This window comes from Eptesicus fuscus, chromosome 17 (genome assembly GCF_027574615.1).
Source record: "Eptesicus fuscus isolate TK198812 chromosome 17, DD_ASM_mEF_20220401, whole genome shotgun sequence".
NCBI classification, from domain to species: Eukaryota; Metazoa; Chordata; class Mammalia; order Chiroptera; family Vespertilionidae; genus Eptesicus; species Eptesicus fuscus.
Genome location: NC_072489.1, coordinates 2,168,251 through 2,191,077, shown reverse-complemented (window position 1 = coordinate 2,191,077; position 22,827 = coordinate 2,168,251). Strand labels below are relative to the sequence as shown.

The window sequence follows — 22,827 nt, the reverse complement described above, 5'->3', positions numbered from 1 at the left end:
TTAACACCTGTGCAGTTCAAACCCACATGGTTTAAGGGTCAACTATGTTTTCTTTCTTTTTAAACAATTTACCTTTAAATATATTTTCATTGATTTCAGAGAGGAAGGGAGAGAGAGAGAGAGAAACATCAGTGATGAGAATCATTGATCGGCTACCTCCTGCTTGCCCCCTACTGGGCATGTGCACTTGATCAGAATTGAACCCAGGACTCTTCAGTCTGCAGTCTGAAGCTCTATTCGCTTAGCCACACTGGCTAGGGCTTAAAAAAATTATCTTTATGCCCAGCTGGCGTGGCTCAGTGATTGAGCATTTACCTGTGAATGAGGAGGTTACAGTTCTATTCCCAGTCAGGGCACATGCCCAGGTTGTGGGCTCAGTCTCCATTGGAGGGCATGCTGGAGGCAGCCAGTCAATGATTCTCTGTCATCATTGATGTTTTTTTCTCTCTCTCCCTCTCCCTTTCTCTCTGAAATCAATAAAAATATGTTTTAAAATTTTATCTTTATTGTTGAGAGTATTATAGATGTCCCCCTAGGGTCAACTATTTTCTATAGTAAACACTTATCAAATATATCATCTGCAAGTATTTTCTCCTATTCTGTAGGTTGCCTCTTAAAAAAATGTTTTATTGATTGTTGGAGTGAGAGGAAAGGAAAGGGATAGAAACATTGATGAGAGAGACATCGTGTGCTCTGACCAGGAATCTTGGTTCCTGGGTTGATACTCAACCACTGAGCCATACTGGCTGGGCTGCCTCTTCACGCTTTCAATTGTTTTCTTTGCTGTGCAGAAGCCTTTTAGTTTGATGTAGTCCTACTTTTCTATGGTTGTTTATGTTGCTCAGGCTTTTGGTGTCATATCTAGGAAGTTATTGCCAGAACCAGTGTTCTGTATCTTTTCTTGCATTTTTTCTAGGAGTTTTACTGTTTTAGATCTTATGTGTAAGTCTTGAATCCATTTTGAGTTGATTTTTGTATAATCCAGTTTCCCAGCACCATTTGTTGAAGGGACTGTCTGCAGTGTGTTGTTTTGGCGCCCTTGATGAAGATCATTTGACCATATGCCTATAGATTCTGGGCTCTCCATCCTGTTTCATTGGTCTATATATCTATCTTTATCTCAGTATCCTACTGTTTTGATTACTGTAGCTTTGTGATATGTTTTGAAATCAGGAAATGTGAGTCCTCCAAGTTTTTTGTTTTCTCAAGACTGTTTTGGCTATTTAAGGTTGCTTGTGGTTCCATATGAATTTTAAGTTTGTTTTTCTTATTACTGTAAAAAATATCATTGGTAGGAATACATTGAATCTGTAGATTACTCTGGGTAGTATGGACTTTTGAGCAATATTGTCTTCCAATCCAGGATATCTTTCCTTTTATTTGTGTCTTTAGTTTCTTTTCAACATTGTTTTGTAGGTGTCAGTATACAGATCTTTGGCCTTGTTTGGTTAAGTTTATTCCTAAGTATTTTTTGTTTTTGATGCTGTTATAATGGGATTTATTTCATTTTATCTTTTCGATTGTTTTTTGTTAGTTGTATTAGAAATGAACCTGATTTTTGTGTCTTGACTTGGTATTGTACAACTTTTCCTGATGAATACATTTATTAGTTCGAAAGTTATTTTTATATGTGTAATCTTTAGAGTTTTCTGCATCTAAGATCATGTCATCTGTGAATAGAGAACCTTTTATTTATTTCTATTTTGGATGCTTTTTATTTCTTTTTCTTATCTAATTGCTTTTACTAGTATGTACAGTACTGTTTTGAATAAAAGCAGTATGATCCTTTAATTTGTTCTTGAATTTGTTTCTCTAGTATTTTGTTGAGGATTTTGCATTTATATCCATCAGGGATATTATTCAACGGCTTTTGAGATGAGTTAGATCGATGTATCCCAGTCTGCTTTTTTATAAATGTTAGTGTTTTCATGTCAGTTATTCCATTTGTCTATTGTAGTCTCTCTGTTAGGTGGGTAGACCATTATATGCTAATAATCTTATGAAGATGCTGGACTCAGATGGAATTGCACATGATTACATAATAACTATCATTAGTATTATCAATAATAATATTTGTATACCACATATTGTTTCAGGCACTCTCTTGAGTGTCTTACATATATTTATTTAATATTCACAACTCATTGCAGTAGGTACTGTTATTAACCACATTTTAGAGATGAGAAAAATGTTGAGTAATACGTAGTAGTAGAGCTTACTATTTATCTGGCTTTTAATCCAGACCATATGGTTCCTAACTCTACTTTGTTAACTGTTCAGTGTGTTGCCACTTACAATTAACTAGGAGGGTGTCAATTTAATTTAGAACTTTGACCTGACATGCTATTGTGTTACTTCTGGAACCAGATAACTCTTCCTTCCTTCCTTCCTTCCTTCCTTCCTTCCTTCCTTCCTTCCTTCCTTCCTTCCATTCATGTTTAAATATATATTTTTATTGATTTTTAGAGAGGAAGGGAGAGAGAAAGAAATATCAATGTGAGGGAAACATCGATCAGTTGCCTTCCGTATGTGCCCCAACCAGTGATTGAGCCTGCAACCTTTTTGGTGCTAAGGACGACACTCCTACTAACTGAGCTGAAATCAGTGAGTTTTAAAAAGAAAGTTCTTGAGCTTTGAGGTACCTATTCTTTCCACAGGTCAGTGGTTTGTGTATTAGAGGTTGTTTAAACGAGGGATCTATCAACTAGTAGCATGTAGATTATATGGTGGATGCTTGAGTGCCTGTGTTGTGCCTCAAGAGGCTAATTAAGCCATTGTGTGAGTACATAAACTGCCTTTTAGATTACTAATGCACCATCACTTTATACAAACATAAGAATAATGGGTCTGTTTATAAATGAGAGACTTTCTACTTGATGTAAGTTTCACAGTAGAATTTCTTTTAACATTAAGATTTTCTAACACATTTAATATGTGAATCAATTTAAACTTTATCTTTTAAAAACCAGTTGTTGCCCTGGCTGGTGTGGCTCAGTTGGTTGGGCATTGTCCTGAGCACTGAACGGTTGCCAGCTTGCTTCCCAGTCATGGTACATGTCCAGATTGCAGGCTCAGTTCTCCATAGGGGACATGTAGGAGGCAGCAGAACAACCTCTCCTTTTCTCTTTCTCTCTAGAAAAAAAAAAAAAATCTTAAAAAGCAGAGTTCTTGTGGAGTTTACACTGCAATCTTGATGTTATAACATGGTTATTTTGAAGATAATATTTGTATAAAAAGATACCTTTGTATGATGCTTAATTTCAATTATGTTAGTTCATTGCAGCTTGTAAGGGAAGATGGGTAATATTTTTATGTAGATATTTGGCCAATCTTGAAGTATGTTTCTCCTCTTGTACTCTTATTTTTTTGTATTAGTGCTGAAAATACGTAAATTATCATACTCCTATAATCTCTAATGAGATTAAAACCACTTATTTGAAGGTTAAAGAACAAAATTTAACATCATTTATAAAGGATGGACAAAATGTTGGTCTTTGTAATCAGTCTCCTTTGGAATAATTAATATGTTCATTTTATACAGGTTTTATCCTATGGATTTGATTATACAGGTTCACAGTTCTTTATTCTCATTTCTGAAATAAAGAATGTTAAACTGAAAGTTTTTTTCTCATTGTTTATAGTAAATTGATTTGCCAGTGAACTACCCTAAACTGAGTTGGGGCAAAATCCTATTTAGTGTAAATATGTATAAATTTTGCTGTAGAAATTATGGATGTTATTACATAGTACTGCTTTAGACCCCTCTATGTTTTGTAACAGGCATATGTACAAAATTTACCTTTATAAAATTTGAAAACTTTTGAATGATGATACTCATCTGACCCTGACAGTTTCACTTAAATGAATATGGGCCTTTATCACTTATGCTGCCTGATTCCTATGGTTGGAAGAATGTGGGGCATGAATCAGTAGCATGAGGAATAAAGAACATATTGAATGACTTACATTGATTAATAAGTTAGTACAAGCCTGGCGAGAGGTTTACTTTCTTCTCCTGGTTGTTAATAGTTGTCCTCTAGAGCACTGATTGTCAATTTCATGGGAGAATATCACAGTGACTCCATGTCTACCATAGGGATAGGTACATGGTGGGAATATGAGCTAGATACTGTTTATCTGCTCTGTCTAGGGCAGGGGTCGCCAACCAGTAGTCCGCGGAGGTCCAAAAGGTTGGCAACAGCTGGTCTAGGGTATATGTTTATGCATTTAAATTATTCATTATGATTTTTATTTTATGAAATGAGACAGTTTCATAAGGATGCAAAATATGGAAACAGTTGACCTTTTTCTCATTTCTATAGTCTCCTACAAAAGCTGTGTATAATGCCAGACATTGGAACCATCCAGACTCAGAAGAACTACCTGGGCCACCAGTAGCAAAACCTCAGAGTGTTACAGTAAGTGAACTGTAGTTTTTAATTTCATGTTTGTTTTATTTGCTATCTTTATTCATAATTTGGATGTCTCTGACTTTCCTCTTTACCAGTTTATTTTGGACTTCTTAACTAAAATTTAGTGGCTTCCTAATAAAAATTTAGTTTAATTCATTGGAAAAGTGAGGATTGTGGATGGGATTACAGAAATTCGGGTCCTACTAGGTTATAAATAAAAGCCTTAAAATTTTTTTTTACTTCTGACCCACATTTTATGGAATTACTAGAGGCCTGGTGCATGAAATTCATGCACGGGTGCGGTGCCTAGGCCTGGCCAGCAATCAAAGTGTGAGCGTCTGGCATGGAAGGGCAGGTCCCAGCTGACTTCTGGGCACTGGGCAGCACCTGGGCCCCCCCGCCCCTGCGCACCCACCTCCGGCTGAGTCATCAGGCCCCCGCCCAGCTCCCTCAGCACCTGGGAGCCGGGTGGCGGCCCCGCTGCCGCTGCTTGCTGTCTGCAGGGCGATTGGGCCCCGCTCGAAACCCCCTTGGCCTGGCGCCGCCCACTTAACTGCTCTGCCATCCCGCGCTCATCAGGGCCCATCGGGGCTGGCAGTGCTTCCACTGCCGCCCACTGCCAGCGTCACGTGCCGACACCCGTCATGTTCCACACCACACCCTCGTGGACAGCGCACGTCATAGCGAGCGGTTGAACTCCCAGTCGAACTCCCAGTCGAACTGTCGGTCAAGGGGACAATTTGCATTTTAGGCTTTTATTGTATAGGATAGTGTTCCGTTTTAAAGGGCAAATTAGTCTGTCTTTGAAATGTGTATTTAGAGTTGTGTTATACATTATATCCTACATAGATGATAAAGTGGCTTTGAGTGGTTAATTCACTTTTTAGAGAACTTTTTCCTGCATTCCAGTAATTCAATTCAGAACGCATTTGAAAAATATTCTTATCAAATTAATTTCTTCAGAATAACTGGTAGGACCATATACAGTAATATTTCTAGATCAGTGGTTCCCAACAGAGGGGCAGTTTGATTTTTAAGGGGGCAATTCGAGAATGAGTTATTAACTGAATTTTTTGCTTTTCTTATGATTCTAGGGGCCTCATATACAGTATATAAATATATATTATGACATTTATGCATTTCAGTTCTCTATTATATGTTTTGAAACTTGCTTTTTTTCATATCACTTCATATTATCATTATTTTAACTATTTCTTTGTGATTTCTTCCTCAGTACTTCAGCTAATCCTTTCATTCTTTTATTTTTCTCTTTCATGGATGCCATGTTCTTTGAAAGCTTGTTTTGACCAAGTTAATGATCTTTTAGGCTTCCTCCACGTGAATAAGAGTTCACTTTTTGAATAATAAGAATTCTGTGTCACGGGGGGCATCAGGATTTTAGAGATGCTTAGGTGGGCATGGCTGTTCTAGATAATGGTCATCTGGAGCTATCAAGGAGTGAGTTCTTTTTTGTTTTTAAGGAGTGAGTTCTTTATAACAACAAAAGTTAGCCATAGAGATCTTTCTAAAATATAATGTATAATTAGTTCCCTCTCTTCTTAAGTTGAATACATTAAACTTTTACAGTATAAAATCATCATTGTACATATTAGTAATTATATTCTTACTTTGCTATTTATTTCTGTACTTAAAAATTATTTTGTCTATCTGTTGTAGTTTATCTATCCCATTCCTAACTTCTTATCCATGCTGCTTATATATAGAATTGTGGTTCTTTATTCCTTCTAATAGTCCTAGAGACAAATAGTAGATTGTGTGAAATGTCAGTTTAAGAAAGAACAGTAGGAATTCCTGAGTGGTTCTTTTGTAAGTAAAACATATTATTAATTTTACCTTGGAGTAAATGGAATTTTTAAATGTCCCTTATGACCTTTTAGAGGCTTCCTCCCATCTTTTTATCTTAAGCTATACATGTGCTAGGTAGAGGACATGTTACTATTTTTATGTATATGTATATATTTTTTAGAATAACTAACTTAATACCCTTTTTAATAGGTGAGACTGTCTTCAAAGGAACCAAATCAAAAAGATGATGGAGTTTTTAAGGCTCCTGCACCACCACCCAAAGTGATAAAAACTGTGACAATACCTACTCAGCCCTACCAAGATATAGTTACCGCACTAAAATGCAGAAAAGAAGACAAAGAAGTAAGCAGTCCTGTAGTTTTCCTATGTATGGATAGGTTTTTGTGTCTAACATTTAGCATTTTAGTGTCTTGAACAAATACAGTACACTGATACTCACAGCTTTGAGTCACGAACTTATCTTGTCCTGGTACTACCAGTGTTTTCAAAGCAACTGTCAGTGGCCATGTAATAAATACAGTGCAGCAAGCCTATAGATTTAACTAAATATACCAGTTCATAGTTACCAAAGAGATGGACTTATTTTCTTGGCAGTTATATACTGTTGTTCAGCACGTGAAGCACTTCAATGATGTGGTGGAATTTGGTGAAAATCAAGAGTTCACTGATGACATTGAGTATTTGTTAAGTGGCTTAAAGAGCACTCAGCCTCTAAACACACGTTGCCTTAGGTAAGCTCTTACTTTTACTTTTGATAATTGTATACATGCTATATAGCTCATTAAAATTTTTCAGATGGATGGAGCTAAACATTTGTGATTTTGTTATGGATGTAGTTTATAGTCAGTGATAATAATGTTAAAATGTGATTGATTTCGTATAAGGGATTTTATTCTATGGAGGAAGGAAAGTTGGATGTTTATATCTTTTTAGCATAATCTAGGCTTCAATTTCCAGATTCTTGAAAGAAGTGTTATGCTAAAGAATCCCTACGTTCTTTTACAGCCCAATATTTTAAACATGCAAGTAGTAAATTTGATAAATTCAAGCATCTTTTAATTTGGATAATCTTCTGCATACTATACTAGAGGCCCAGTGCACGGATTCATGCACCGTTGGGGTCCCTCAACCTGGCCTGCGCCCTCGCAATCTAGGACCCCTCGGGCGATATAGTAGTGCAAGAAGTGGCAGGCAGCCAGGGAGGAGCCCCGAGCCTGGGCCAGGTGCCACACCACTCCTACTTCGCCTGCCACCGCTTGGTAGCACTGCCGTGGAGGCAGGAGAGGCTCGCGCCACCGCAGCTGCGCTTGCCAGCCGTGAGTCCGGTGTCTGGCACCCGTCAGTCAGCTGAGTGGCGCTCCCACTGTGGGAGTGCACTGACCACCAGGGAACAGCTCCTGCGTTAAGCGTCTGCCCCCTGGTGGTCAGTGCGTGTCATAGCGACCTCAGTGGTCGCTTAGGCTTTTATATATATACTAGAGGCCCTGTGCACAGGGCTCAGCCCAGCCTGTGCCCTCTCACAGCCCAGGACCTCCCGGGGAGTGGGCCTAAGCTGGAACTCAGACATCCTTCTCGCAGTCCGGGGCTTTCGTAGTCCAGGGCCCCTTGCTTCTTACCGCCCACTTGCCACGGAGGCAGGAGAGGCTTACATCACCTCTGCTGTGCTCACCGGCCATGAGCCTGGCTTCTGGTTGAGCAGGTGTGAGGGTGAGGGGGAGTGTGGCTCAACCAGAAACCAGGCTCGCTGCTTCTTAGCACTGACCCCGCCCACTGGTGGGGGGGTGGGGCGTGATCTGGGACCAGGTTGGTTGGGCGAGGGGCTGTGGGAGGTTGAGGAACCATGGTCACACCCTGTCCAGCCTCTGTGGAGGCTCTGGGATTACGCCGCTCCCTTCCCTCCCCGCCCAATCCTCCCCCCGACCCCCCGCCTCTGCGGAGGCGTGGCGCCAGGACCGGGCCCACACTGCTGCCTCTGTGGCTGCCTCTGTGGAAGGGGCGAGACTGCGCAGCCCCCTCTCCCACCACCTCTGCGGAAGGGGGCCGCGGCGCTGGGACCTCCAGGCGGCTTCACCTGGGCTGGCCTCAGGCACCTGGGACCCCGGGCAGCTTCACCTAGACCCCGGCTTTGTCAGGAAGGACATCCGAAATGACGTCCAGAAAACGTCTGGTCTATCCAGTCTAATTAGCATATTACCCTTTTATTAGTATAGACTAGAGGCCCAGTGCACAAAATTTGTGTACTGGTAGTGTCCCTAGTGGCTGCTGGCCGCCGGCCAGGTACTCCCTTCTCCTGGCTGGCCTTGCCCCCTGGTCGAACTCCCAGACACCTCCCAGTTGAGGGGACAATTTGCATACTACGCTTTTATTATATAGGATTGAATATCTTGATTTGATTGAATTATCCAATCAGAATATATTCAATCAAATATAAAGTTTATGTATTGGAGCCATTATGAAAAGTAGCTGAGGCTTTTTGCTTTTCATGGTAGTAAGTACTGTAAGAAGTAAACTAAGGATGATCATTTGTTATTTATATAGTTTAATATAACATACCTAATCACATATATATTAGTAAATCTTTAATAATTTGGTTTGCCCATGCTTTTTATATTGTGATCTGTGCAGGCAACGCTTTGACATCCCACCCCATGACCTTGTTTTGGTATTGTGCAAATAAAATACCAATGCACTAGCTATTTTTAGCCTCCCTAACTAGTCTATTTTCTTCTAGTGTTATTAGCTTGGCTACTAAATGCGCCATGCCCAGTTTTCGAATGCACCTGAGAGCACACGGAATGGTAGCAATGGTCTTTAAAACCTTGGATGATTCCCAGCACCATCAGGTATTTTTAAGTTTCTGGGTTTGAGAAGCATTATTTAAAAATTCTATTCTGTTTGGTTATTGACAAATATATTTATGTATATTCAGATATAAATATTTCCTAAATATGGGTTGAGTTTTATTAGCTAAATATAGAGTTTCATGCTAGAAGTTTTTGCTTAAGCATTTAAGATTATTTTCTCAGGACATTTTTTCCTCTGGTCATTTTATACTGTTTACACATTATTCAGGCCCTCGCCTGTTTTGCTCAGAGGTTAGAGCGTTGGCCCACCAACACTGGAGGGTCGCAGATTTGATTCTGGTCAGGGGCATGTACCTTGGTTGCAGGCCAGATCCTGAGACCCAGATGCATGTGGGAGGCTACCAATGGATGTGTCTCTCACATTGATGTTTCTCTCTCTCTCTCTCCCCCCCTCCCACTCTCTCTAAGAATTAATGGGGAAAAAATATCCTCCGGTGAGGATTAACAAAAACAAAACAAAACATTATTCAGTTATAGCATACTGGATACCCCATCTCAAACAATTCAGTTCTCCACCAAGTTGTTCACAGAAAGAAAGGTCTCATTTGTCAACCAAACTTTGGTTTTCCACCTGACAATCCTTTTGGGCTGCTGCCGCAGCATGACAAAAAGTGTCTCTCAGGCAACAAAGGAGAGAATGCTTTTGTTGCTGGCAAAATCAAACCAATGATTAGCACAATTTTAAAACAAAGCGGCCATCAAAATTCCTAATATTGCTAAGGGTGCGAAAGAAACAATGATCACAGACAATTGAAGAAGTAGAAAAACTTGTTGATTTGGATAAATAAAAAGCAGTTAGCCAGTGATAGCCATTTTGGCAGTGATATATAAACAAGCAAAGTTTCATGCAGACCTGAAAGACTTACCTGGACTGAATGCTAAAAGTGATTCGTTTAAGGTGGTTCGATAAATTTAAGAAAAGTGTTGCCCTAGCCAGTTTTGCTTAGTGGATAAAGCATCAGCCTGCAGACTGAAGGGTCCCAGGTTTGATTCCGGTCAAGGGCAAGTACTGCTGGGGCTTATGCAGGAGGCAACCAATTGATGTGCTTCTCTCACACCAATATTTCTTTCTGTCTTTCCCTCTCTCTTCCACACTCTAAAAATCAATGGAAAAATATCCCTGGATGTGAGGATTAAAAAAAAAGTATTTATAAATTAAACAGTACATTAGACATGCAGTGTATATAAGAAAGGTTAAAGCAGGGAATCATTTGGGGGTCTGGAATGGATTAATTCAATTTACATTATTTCTAATGAAAAAAAATGATTCGGTTTTCAAACAAATCACTTTTCAAACAGCCTTCCGGAACAAATTAGGTTTGAAAACCAAGGATCCACTGTATTTAATTCTGTAAGCATTGATTTCCTCTAACCAGGAAGTACTAGAAAAAAAATCTTTTACTAATCTTTGATATCAGTAGCATGACAAAAAAGGTTTTGAACTTTTTTAAAAAGCATTTTGTCTGGATGTTGAATTGGGACATAGCTCATTGTGAAAAAGAATTCCTCATTTTCATTTTGACTTTGACATTTCCTCTTAAAAATATGTGATAAAGTCAGGTTTAACATTTTTGAAGTTAAAAAATAATCATTGCTAATCATTATCAATAGTGGTATTTTGAGATGACTTTATTATATATTTTTGTTCAGGGAAATTATGTTTCAAATGCAGAATAAGGAAGACACTCTTGAGTCTTCCGAAACTGAAAGCATTGTACTTATCCCTCTGTGAGGATAACTCCATTACCAAGTTGTAGCAGATACAAAATGAGGGGGAAGAGAAGAGACCTGTTAATTTGTTTTGTTATGCAGTTACTAGGGGCCCAGTGCACGAATTTATGCACCTTGAAAGGAACTGAGGGCTGCGAGGCTGCGGTGGGCACTGGAGCGGGTCTCGGCCCATCCTCCACACCCCCGCCTGGCCTCTGGTGCCCTATCTGCCAGAAGCCCCGTTCCTGCCACCGCTGCTCCCACGCGCTGACGGTGCCGGCCCTGCTCGTACCTACTGACAGCACAGAGTGATTGGGGCTGGTGCCAGCAGTAGCTGCTGCCCCAATTGCCCCTCAAGAGCAGGGGGAGATGGAGAAGCCCTCAGAGGCGATCGGGGCTGACAGCCACCACTTGCACCCGCTGACGGCGTCGAGTAATTGAGGCCGCCAGCCGGTGCAAGCGGGACCAGCGCTGGCAGCGGGTGGAAGCGCCGGGCAAGACTGCGATTCGCAGGAGCAAAGAGCGACTGGCGCCCCGCTTTGGTCTGGCGCCTTAGCTCACCTGCTCCACCATCCCGCAGCAGCTGATGCCCGCCATGTTCCACGCGCGCCCCCTGGTCATCAGTGCACATCATAGCGACCGGTTCACCGTTCTATTTGCATATTAGGGTTTTATAGATGTAGATGTAGACGTAGATGTAGATAAGAGGACCAAAGCATTAATTTGTGTTCTTGGGGGCATTGGACTCCCAAAGCCTATACTGTGTCATCCTAATTTCCAAAATTAATTTTCTGTGTAAGCATTTAATTAGTCACTTAGTCTGAAATTTCTTTGCTTTGGGGGATTTAAAGTTTAAATGTTTACATAGTTGTGTTTTTATGCATTGAAATAAGTGTAATACAGTATATCTTATATGTTGAAATAATGCTGACCTAAACTATATCCCTTGCATTACTTATAGGTTTTAGTACCTATTATAAGCAAAGTATGCCAGCTACCTGATTTGAATGATTTTGAGAACACATGATTTTATTTTTAAACTAGAGGCCTGGTACATGATTGAATCATGCACGTGTAGGGTCCCCTACACGCTTTCGCTTTCGATCACGGGGGAGCTGGGTGCCTGTCCGCTGGTGCACCAGCGGACAGGCACCCAGCTCCCCTGCTTTTGATGGTCCGCGGTGGGACGTGAGCTCGCTGCCCCAGAGGCCCCTTCTGTGCCGCAGCACAGCCATGGCGCAGATGCTGAGCTCGAGCTGCCGCTGGTGACGCAAGCTCAGCGTCCCGCCGGCCCAATTGGCCACCCCGAGTCCCGCCCCCCCCCCCCCGCGCCTCCTGGCCAATCGCGGGCATAGCAAAGGTACGGTCAATTTGCATATTTGTCTATTATTAGGTAGGATACTTGGTTCAGCCAGACCTAATTGGTTTATTTTAAAGAAATGAGTCTAAATGTGTTTATTTGGGCATTTTAGTTTTATATATTGACACAAATGTGGTTGTGTTTATTTTACAGAAAAACATAGCTAAGTTTCTAGTACACATTTTAAAACACACATTATTCACTTTAAAAAATGTTTTTATTGATTTTTAGAAAGAGGGGAAGGGCGAGAAGTAGAAACATTGATGAGAGATAAACATTGACGAGAGAGAAACATCGATGACTTCCTCCTGCAGGCTCCCAACTGAGGATTGAGCTCAAAACGCCGGGCATGTGCCCTGACCAGGAATCTAACCGGTGACCTCTTTGGTTCATGGGTTGATTCTCAACCACTGAGCATCTGGGTACAGATTATTGATTTTACTTATTGAAATCTATTTTTTGAAATTTGACTTTATTTAATCAAAGAATGATAGTGAAGTGTACTGTAAAATAGGATTACATAGAGAGAGCTGAAAAAATGTACTGAAACTTCTTATTAAACACGGAATAGCTAAAGAAATATGTACTTTCACTTATATTCTTGCTTTAGAGCATTCAGGTAGGGAGGTCTTCAGAAAGCACAACTTCATGCAGCAGTACTTTATTTAACTCACATTTCTATAGAATATTTTAAGGGGTGGGGGTTTCAATGAGTCAAACATTTTCAAGGTTTCCACCATGTGAATAAATGTCAAAATGGTCTTATTTCCTGAAATTGCCACTAATTGATTACATAATTTTTTTTTGTCCATTGAAGAATCTGTCCCTTTGTACAGCTGCCCTCATGTACATATTGAGTAGAGATCGTTTGAACATGGATCTTGATAGAGCTAGTCTAGACCTAATGATTCGACTTCTAGAACTGGAACAAGATGCTTCTTCAGCTAAGCTACTGAATGAAAAAGACATGAACAAAATCAAGGAAAAAATTCGAAGGCTCTGTGAAACTGTACACAACAAGCATCTTGATCTAGAAAACATAACGGTGGGTTCCTTCCTTCTTTCCATTATAAAATGAAAATTACTTCCAGAAAGTTTTTAGTCACAGCAAGTGTGTGACTTTGGACAAATCATTTAGCCTCTTGGTTTACAATACAGCAGATTTTCTGAAGGTTTAGTTCTGAGAATAATTCTGTTCCCTGCCTGAAATTCCTAAACTATAGCCCATCTATATATTTTTTTGCCAGTAAAATTTTTATTGCATTTTGCCTAATTCTTTTCTCTCTCTTTTTAAATTCTTTATTGTTAAAAGTTTTACATATGTCATCTCCTTTTTTCCCCATTGACCTCTCCCACCCCCCAGCACATTAATTCTTTTCTTGATTTTTAAAAAAAACATATTTTTATTGATTTCAGAGAGGAAGAGAGAGAGAAACATCCATGATGAGAGAGAATCATGGATCGGCTGCCTCCTGCACACCCCACACTGGAGATCGAGCCTGCAACCAGGCATGTGCCCTAACTGGGAATCGAACCCTGACCTCCTGGTTCATAGGTCAATGCTCAACCACTGAGCCACGCCAGTCGGGCTCGATTTTTTTTTTTTTTTTTTTTTTTAATGTAGAAATTACTTTTAAGCTATTAGGAATTTGAATACTTATTCTCTGTGGGTTTTGGGAATAAGAATTCAGAGATATTTACAAGGCCATTTTCTTTCTCTAATGTTTTTCTTTTTTTAATTATTATTTTGTTGTTGTTAATTCTCACCAAGGGTATTTTTTCATTGATTTTTAGGGAGAGTGGAAGAGAGAGGGAAAGACAGAAAGAGAAACATCAATGTAAGAGAAACACATCCCTTGGTTGCCTCCTGCATGAGCCCTCACCAGGGCCGGTGCTGGGGAGGAGCTTGCAACCAAGGTACGTGCCCTTGACCGGAATTGAACCTGGGACCCTGTGGTCCGCAGGCCGATGCTCTATTTACTGAGCCAAACCGGCTAAAGCTACAAGGTCATTTTCAATGAGCATTCACTCGTTCTAGAGTTTGTCAGGGTGTCCCATTAACTGTTACCCTTATGCTCAATACATATCTCCAAGTTTAAAATGACTGTGTTGCTTTTGGTTAATTCCAGTTCTTTTTTTATCTTTTACTTGTATAATCAATAATACTCCTCAAGATTACCAGGCTAGTAGAAAATACTTCGCCTTGTCATTTTGAAAAAATAAAATTATTTGTTTATATGTAACTTGACTTTCAGGTATTTCCAACATCAAAACTACATAAGCAGTGTTTTTTTTTTCCAACTGCTTACTAAACTGAAGACTGCAGCAATTGCCTCAAAAATTGTTGAGCTAGCTAGCTATGACTTAGGGATATTGCTCTATTTGGTGAAGGTAGAGTATGGAATTTGAGTAAAGTGGGGTTGATAAGGGAAAGCAAGTTAACATTTAAAGGCAGGATATAAAATTGACATGTGCTACTAAAGAGTACTTTCATGTGTTAAAGTTGGACAAAGAATTGTTTTATGCTCAGATAGTGGATAAACAATCCCTCTACCTCACCAAACTATTTTTATACTACTTGTAAAATGTATTCGTAATTTTTCTTTATTTTTTTATATTTTTATAATATATACAAACTTTTAATCATGTAAAGAATAAATTTGAGCCTATAATTTTTATTTGCTGCATACCTTTATGTGTTTGTTCTATCTCCCATATTGTTCAATATTAAATTCTTTCCAGGTATTTGATATTAAATAACATGATAAACTTGTTTATTGATTTTCCTCCATGGTTTGTTGAATTTATTAGGGTGGTAAATACCAGCATAATAATTTTCTTATATTGTGTTAACTAGTTTACTCACATGATTAAAACCAGAACAGAGTTGCTGATTTTAGAATGTCTTTGTTTCTCTCTTAATATCTGTTTGTTTTAAATCTTAAGTAGACATTGTTGGTACATTGACTCTCCCTGTGCATAATTTTTGTTTGTTTTATTAATTGCTTAATTTCTTCCTTGAAATATACTGCTACTCCTGATGTGCCCTGGAAAGATAATTTAAAATATTAATATTATAATGTTTTCAGGTACAATTTAAATAACAGAGCTAACAGTAGCTGGATATAATATTCTGATTAATGATTTGGCTGTGCTTTAACTCTGAGGACTATTTCAGTTTTCAAGTAAAATGTTTGGATTGTGTAGGCTGTGTTAAAATGCTAGCATATAATATATTGAAAATAGCCTAAAATACCCACAATCCTTTTTATGCCAATAGAAGGAAATGATAAAGTCCCTTTTTAGCATAAAAACTCACCAGCTTTTGTGATATTAACATCAAATTACTGTCCCCTTTCTTCCTAAATAAAGTCTCATTAGGTTTCAGATTCACTATGTGACTCATGAGCCTAATATACCGGAACCAATCTCATTAAATTATTCTTTCAGGGGCTTAGACTGGGAATGGGGGGAAATGAATCTGTTTTTATAGCATTGAATTCAGTTCTATATTTTCACCTTGACATCAGCTTTGTTAGAGATTAGACTAAAATGTTCTAGATCTCTTCTAAATCTGTAATACTGAAATTTGATGGTAAGATGTGTTTTTTTTTTTTGCATTTTTAAATACCCAATTTATATTCATTTCCAAATTGTTCAGGAGGACTTAATGTAGACTTGCAAATTACAAAGGAAAGAAGGTTTGGAAAGAAAACCAGGTCTTTTTAGCTTTGCTAATTTTTTATGCTGAAGTTCCTATTGCAACAAGATTCAGACTGCTCTTTGGCGGGGGATAGCTATATGCTTTTAGAATGAAATACAATAGAAAAGAAAAATAATAATTAAAGGCAAATAAAGAAAAATTTCAGTCTTGTTATAAATATGACTTACTATTCTGTGCTTCCTTTAGTGGTGGTCCTGAAATTATATATAGTTTTGTCATGGTAACCAGACAATGTGTATCCAAGCTGCTAACTGCAGTATAAAGTTTAAGCCTGGTAAATCTAATAAATAAGAAAATATATATAACAATAAGCAAAGGATAAGCAACCTAGCAGGTAAATAAGGAAAGAAGAATTGACAAGAGAAACAATATGTGAAAAGATGCTGAAGTTTACTGTAATTAGAACAATACAAACCAAAGCAATAAGATACAATTTTTTACCCTCAGGAAAAAAATTTAAAATGATAAGATTTTGAGGATTCAGAACAACTGATATGCCCACACTTAGAGTGTTACTTGTTTTAGCCTTCATGGTAAATTAATCTGGTATATATTGATTTGCAGTCAAAATACAGGCACCCTTTAATTCAACACTCCCACTTTTGAGCATATACCTTGGAAATACCACCAGTATCTATTTCATTGAACTGATAAATGAGATTCCTCTTCCATGAAAGCAAACCATTGGTTAAAACCATTTCTTCAGCTGATGACTATTCAGATAAAATTAAAATCACTCCAGTTTCACTTATAAAAGCACTTACTGCATTGTAAATAACACCATGGCCCTGGCCAGTCTGGCTCAGTGGTCGAGTATCGTCCACACATTGAAAGGGCCCTGGTTCCATTCCCTGTCAGGGCACATGGCCAGGCTGTGGTTTGGTCCCTGGTCTGGTGTATGTGGGAGACAGCCGATAGATGTTTCTTTCTCTCTCAGATCAATAAAAATTTCTGAAAAAAGAAAAAGAATACAGTGAACTTTATGGGCATGCAGTGAACTTTTCTAAAGAAAACCTCTGGAATTGTTGCCTCAGAATCATTGTTAAAAGTAAAGATTCATTAATGGTACTTCTGATTTTTAGACTGGGCATTTAGCTATGGAGACGTTACTATCCCTTACTTCTAAACGAGCAGGAGACTGGTTTAAAGAAGAACTCCGGCTTTTGGGTGGTCTGGATCATATTGTAGATAAAGGTATGATAAATATACTCATAGCATTTTCATATATTTAAAAGGATGAAAAATATATTTTATTTACATATTTTGAAAATAATTTCATCACTTGAAAATATCTGTTCTTTTAGTAGATTTTGCAAATCTCTTTCATAGGAAATGCCACTAATGCTTGGAAAGTAATGGAAAGAAAATAATTACAATAAATTAGAGTCTCATACATTTCAACATCTCATAGTATAAAACTTAGAATAATTCATGTCAGAGAGGTTCCAGCATATCCACAGCATGTGTACAGTTAGTTGGCTTTTAATGTTCGTGAAGGGGGCAGGTACTTAGGTGCTGAGACGTGCTAATTGGTACACATCCATTTCTTTTCTTCTAGTGAAAGAGTGTGTGGATCATCTCAGTAGAGATGAGGATGAAGAGAAACTAGTAGCCTCATTATGGGGAGCAGAGAGATGTTTACGAGTTCTAGAAAGTGTAAGTATAGACAACTGTTTGGAGAAAATTATTTAATCTGAATTGTGTTTATGAGACTGCCAAATAATTTATATTATGTATCTCTAGAGTTTCACTTTTTAAAAAGTCCAAATTGTAATTGTGATGCATTCTTTGAGCAACCATTGTTAATGAACAAGTTAAATGAGCAGTTTAGTCTTTTAAGAATATGTATATTGCTGCTCCATACAAAACCTTGCATGTTGGTTTTGTTTATATTGCCAAATGTTATTGTTCTTTCCTTAATGTGGAATTCTACTTAATATATAGGGTGTCCAAAAAACTGTATTCACACACTTTGAATAAAGGCAGTGTTTGTTAAAATACATTTCATTTTCAAAATTGAACTATCAGCTATTAAAGTGTGTACACATTGTTTTGGGACACCCTTTATGTTAACTTGTTTAGGGAAAATGATAGTAAAAAGCAGTCAGGTGTTCATTTGTTCTTTTAATTAATAAGAATTTTCTTAATATTTGGTGTTGAAGAATGGTACTATTGAACTGTGTGCCATAATAAGTATATTTGTTCTTTCCCTTTAATGAATAACTTAACCCAGTTAAGAGAAATTATGCTGCCAGTGAAGTGCAGGATGCATAGATTGTGTATTGATCAGATTGGAGTAGCCAGTTCTTTTTGAACCATCAGTGGGGACATAATCTAGTGTAGTTAAAACTTTTTGGCCCTGACCAGATAGTTCAGTTGTTAGAGCACCATCCTAATACACCAAGGTTTTGGGTTCGATCTCTGGTCAGGGCACATACAAGAATCGACCAATGAATGCATAAATAAGTGGAATAACAAATCAATGTTCCTCTTCCTTTCCCCCCTCTCTCTCATCAATAAATAAAATCTTTAAAAAAAAAATTTGGCATAGTTGAAATTGTTCCTTCTCTGTTCTAGAGTACTTCAAGTACATTTGATAAACAGATATACAGAGGTAGGCAAAGCTAGGTTTACAGTTGTTTGTATGGAAATAAAATGCAACTAATAATAATACAAGAATAAACTATTTTGTGTACTCACAACTGTAATCCTACTTTTACCCAATCCTGTATATATTTTTTTAATTCTAAATGAATCCATTTAAGAACTTGATTAGTTTGTGTATAAGTTAGAGACTGCTCTTTTCTGACATTCAATGTGCTTGGTAAGTCATTACAGTGAATGTATAGCACAGAATACATTATGAGCAAGCAATTGTAATGGTAATGTTTTAACTTTGTAATAAAGCGATAGCTTTATTATTTGAAAGCAGGAACATGTGGGTTGTTATTTACTTACATGACAAGGGCTGAATTTTCTCATCTTTGTCTTTTAGAGCACTAGTTATAAGTGTGTTGTATGTGAATGACTGAAGTTATGGATTGACACAATCATTTCAAATTTTTTCCTTTTAGGTAACAGTGCATAATCCAGAGAATCAAAGCTACTTGATAGCATATAAAGATTCACAACTCATTGTTTCATCAGCTAAGTAAGTTTTTCTGAAATATTACACTTTTTATTTAAAGCATTTAGATTGGCTTAAAGAAAATACTGTTGTATCCTCTTCCTCCATAAAACACCTCGTGTGTCGAATTCTGTGTACCAGAAGCAGTACAGTCCAATAAAAGTTAGGCGTGCAGATTCTGGAGCCAGAGTGACTGGAGTGTGGATCCTAGCTTTTTACAAGTGGATCCTTGCTACAAGTTCTTCAGAGGGGGGTTAATAATTGTATCTACTTACTCAAGGTTGTTGTTATAATAAAAATAATAATATACATGGCCGAAACCGGATTGGCTCAGTGGCTAGAGCGTCGGCCTGCGGACTCAAAAGTCCCGGGTTCGATTCCAGTCAAAGGGCATGTGCCTTGGTTGCAGGCACATCCCCGGTGGGGGGTGTGCAGGAGGCAGCTGATGGATGTTTCTCTCTCATCGATGTTTCTGGCTCTCTATCCCTCTCTCTTCCTCTCTGTAAAAAATCAATAAAATATATTTTAAAAATAATAATAACATACATGTTATATGTTAAATTATAACATTTAAAATGTTTATTAGTATGTATAAAATATATTTCTAAACTTTAAAAATGATTTTTAAATGTCTCTTGTATGTTGTATGTATTATGAACAATATATGTTAAAAGAGTTAATATAGGGGAGAGGAAGAAGGGGAGTCAGAGGAAAAAGGGGATATCTGTAACACTTTCAACAATAAGATTAATTTTTTAAAAAGTTAATATATATGCATAAAGCCTAGAACCGTGGTCGGCAAACTGCGGCTCGCGAGCCACATGCAGCTCTTTGGCCCCTTGAGTGTGGCTCTTCCACAAAATACCATGGCCTGGACAAGTCTATTTTGAAGAAGTGGCGTTAGAAGAAGTTTAAGTTTTAAAAATTTTGCTCTCAAAAGAAATTTCAATCGTTGTGCTGTTGATATTTGGCTTTGTTGACTAATCAGTTTGCCGACCACTGGCCTAGAACAATTATTGGCATATAGTAAAACTAAGTATCAGCCTTATTTTTATTATGAATAAACATCACTATCCCTCCTCTTCCCTTTTGTTTTTATCTTCCCCCCAGATCTGTATGTAGCCTCTTCCCCCATTCCACACACACTCAGCCCCACTTCATGACATTAGGCTAATGCTGTCACCCCAGTGCAGCAGCCTCTTCCTGCTCTCTCTGTCCTAACTCTTGATATTCTAGCCTGTCCAATACAACACCACAGGGGGTTAACTGTCCTCAAATCTCTGCTTTTGCCCTGGCTGGTTTAGCTAAGTGGACAGAGTGTCGGCTTGCGGATTGAAGGGTCCTAGGTTCGATTCCAGACAAGGGCACCTTCCTGGGTTCCGGGGTTTTGATCCCCAGTAGGGGGTGTGCAGGAGGCGGCCGATCGATGATTCTCTCATCATTGATGTTTCTATATCTCTCTCTTCCTCTCCCTTCCTCTCTGAAATCAATAAAAATATATTTAAAAATGTATATATATATATATATTATATTTTTTTTTTTACAAAATATATATTTTACAAAGCATAGATATATCTATGCTTTGTAAAAATAATCTCAAACTGCAAATCTCTGTAGTTACTTACTGGTTTTGCACATATATTCAAAGTCCTTAGTATAGTAACAAAGTCCCACTTACTACCTGACTCAAGTTTATCTGTTTTTTAACCTCTTATTCGGGAGAATATCACACATGACATAAGGAGACAAAATAGTTTATAAACCTTGATGTACATATCATTCAGGTTGAGTCATCATCAATCCTGGCCAGTCTTGTTTCCATCTGTAACCCTATCATTCCCCCTTCTAGATTATCTGGAAGCATACCACAAATTTATCATTTCATTCATAAATACTTAAGTATATAGAAGAGGACTCTTTAAAATATAGCCACATTATTATTTTCATACCCCACAAATTATTAATTGCCTAATATTATGTCCAGTCAGTATTCAATTTCCAGTATTTTCTAATCGATTTTCTTAATCTGTAAATTTCTTCTCCATCTCTCTTGTATTTTGTAAATTTTGTATCACACTTCATACCATTAAGGCATGTATTCTAGCTTTTTTTACTCTGTTAAAAAGGGAGTCTTCTTGCAAGTTAAATCTGTTGCTTTTAAAATGTCTCTTATATGTTTCATGCCTCCTGATAAGGACAGGTTTTAGCTCTTTCGTTGTAATTAGGACCTTTGTGTCAAATGTCTTAGAAGTAGAGGTAGAGGTCAGAGTTGGATATTTGTGAAAGATCCAACAAATATTACAGTTAATCTGGCTTTTTAAACTTTTCTGTAAAACCCTGATAAATGCAGGGATAATATATTGAAAAATTAAATAATATACCTTACTTTTCTTCACCCACCTCTCAATTCAAACTGTGATTTAGCTCAGTACCACTTAAGGCAGTTGAGTGAACCATAACAGCATAGTAGTTCTGGCTAACATCCCTAAACATCTACGTAAGACATTATTATAAATCAGGCATGAGGAATACCGTCCTAACCAAAGGCAGCTAGAGGGGGAACAGATATAGTACAGTTTTCTTCAAGGGTGTTGTGTGATATATAATGCATGGCATATCAGCAGACAGCTTACATCATCTGTCATCATAGACGTTTTTTTTTAATGGACTTTGTGATTTAAGGAGAGTATTCATAAATATTATACCTGCGTAAGCATTCAATGTACTTGTTATTTTGGGTAGCATCTTGAGAATCCTTCAGTACAGCTGATACCTTGATTCTGCCAGGAGACACATCAGTTAAATGACCTGTCATTTGTTCTAACATTTATGAAGTATTTAATACCCATCTATACAAGGTCATTTTATTGTGCAGTATTAATATAAATAATACTCTCTATCTGCTAAGAACATGCATTAAAAAACATCTGAGTGAAATTCAGAAGTGTCTAGTGTTAACTCTTAAAAACTTTAGCTTGTTTGGAGAAGGGTTGTAGTCATTTGTGTTGGAAAGAATGGTAAAATGGGGGACAACTGTTAAGTAATAGAGATAAAAACTTCTGTATAGAATTTATAATTTAACTTGGCCTAGAAAATTTTAAATTATCAAATTTTCCCAAAATAAATCAACTGTAGCAGCTATTGTGATACCAGACATACTTGGTACATGATTGACTAGGTAATACAGTATAACATAGGGATAGGAAAGTAAGTTAATATGGCAGCATATATGACAGATTTTGAAACATTAAGGCCCAAGTAAGAAGTTTTAAATTTAACTCTTTTTGTTTAGAATAATAGTCTACATTTTGTTTTCTCTTAAGAGCATTGCAACATTGTGAAGAATTGATTCAGCAGTATAACCGTGCTGAGAACAGTATATGCTTGCCTGATAGCAAGCCTCTGCCTCAGCAGAATGTCACTAACCACGTGGGCAAAGCCGTGGAAGACTGCATGCGGGCCATTATTGGGGTGCTGCTCAATTTAACTAACGACAATGGTAAGTAACGTGTGTTACATAGATTCTCCCTGGAAGGTTGTTTATTTACATGTAAAAATAAGTTACACCCTTGTTTCTTTTCTTGATATAGTGATTTTTTTTAATTGCCATCATGTAATTCACTTATTCATGTATACTAATAGATTTAACTGCTTTTAGGAGTTGGTAATTTTAGAACCAGCCTGGTATCTTGGCTTGGAAATATTATAGTTAATGTGTTTCAAAAAAGAAAGAGCTATACATTTCTAACGTTTCATATTCTTGTTAATGTTTGTTGGTTGTTGGTATCATGAAGAAGAACCAG

General features: G+C 37.8%; 1 protein-coding gene across 2 annotated transcripts in view; it reads left to right on the top strand.

The window, feature by feature from the left end:
• WAPL (WAPL cohesin release factor) overlaps nt 1-22,827 on the top strand; it is a 108,451-nt gene that overhangs the window by 63,638 nt on the left and 21,986 nt on the right. For both annotated transcript variants that reach the window (XM_008149063.3, XM_028156814.2), the window contains exons 5-13: nt 4,323-4,418; nt 6,429-6,581; nt 6,834-6,970; nt 8,971-9,082; nt 12,991-13,218; nt 16,980-17,091; nt 17,456-17,553; nt 18,972-19,048; nt 22,348-22,523. In XM_008149063.3, the coding sequence (XP_008147285.1) occupies nt 4,323-4,418; nt 6,429-6,581; nt 6,834-6,970; nt 8,971-9,082; nt 12,991-13,218; nt 16,980-17,091; nt 17,456-17,553; nt 18,972-19,048; nt 22,348-22,523 (1,189 nt within the window). The remainder of the gene's footprint in view (nt 1-4,322; nt 4,419-6,428; nt 6,582-6,833; nt 6,971-8,970; nt 9,083-12,990; nt 13,219-16,979; nt 17,092-17,455; nt 17,554-18,971; nt 19,049-22,347; nt 22,524-22,827) is intronic.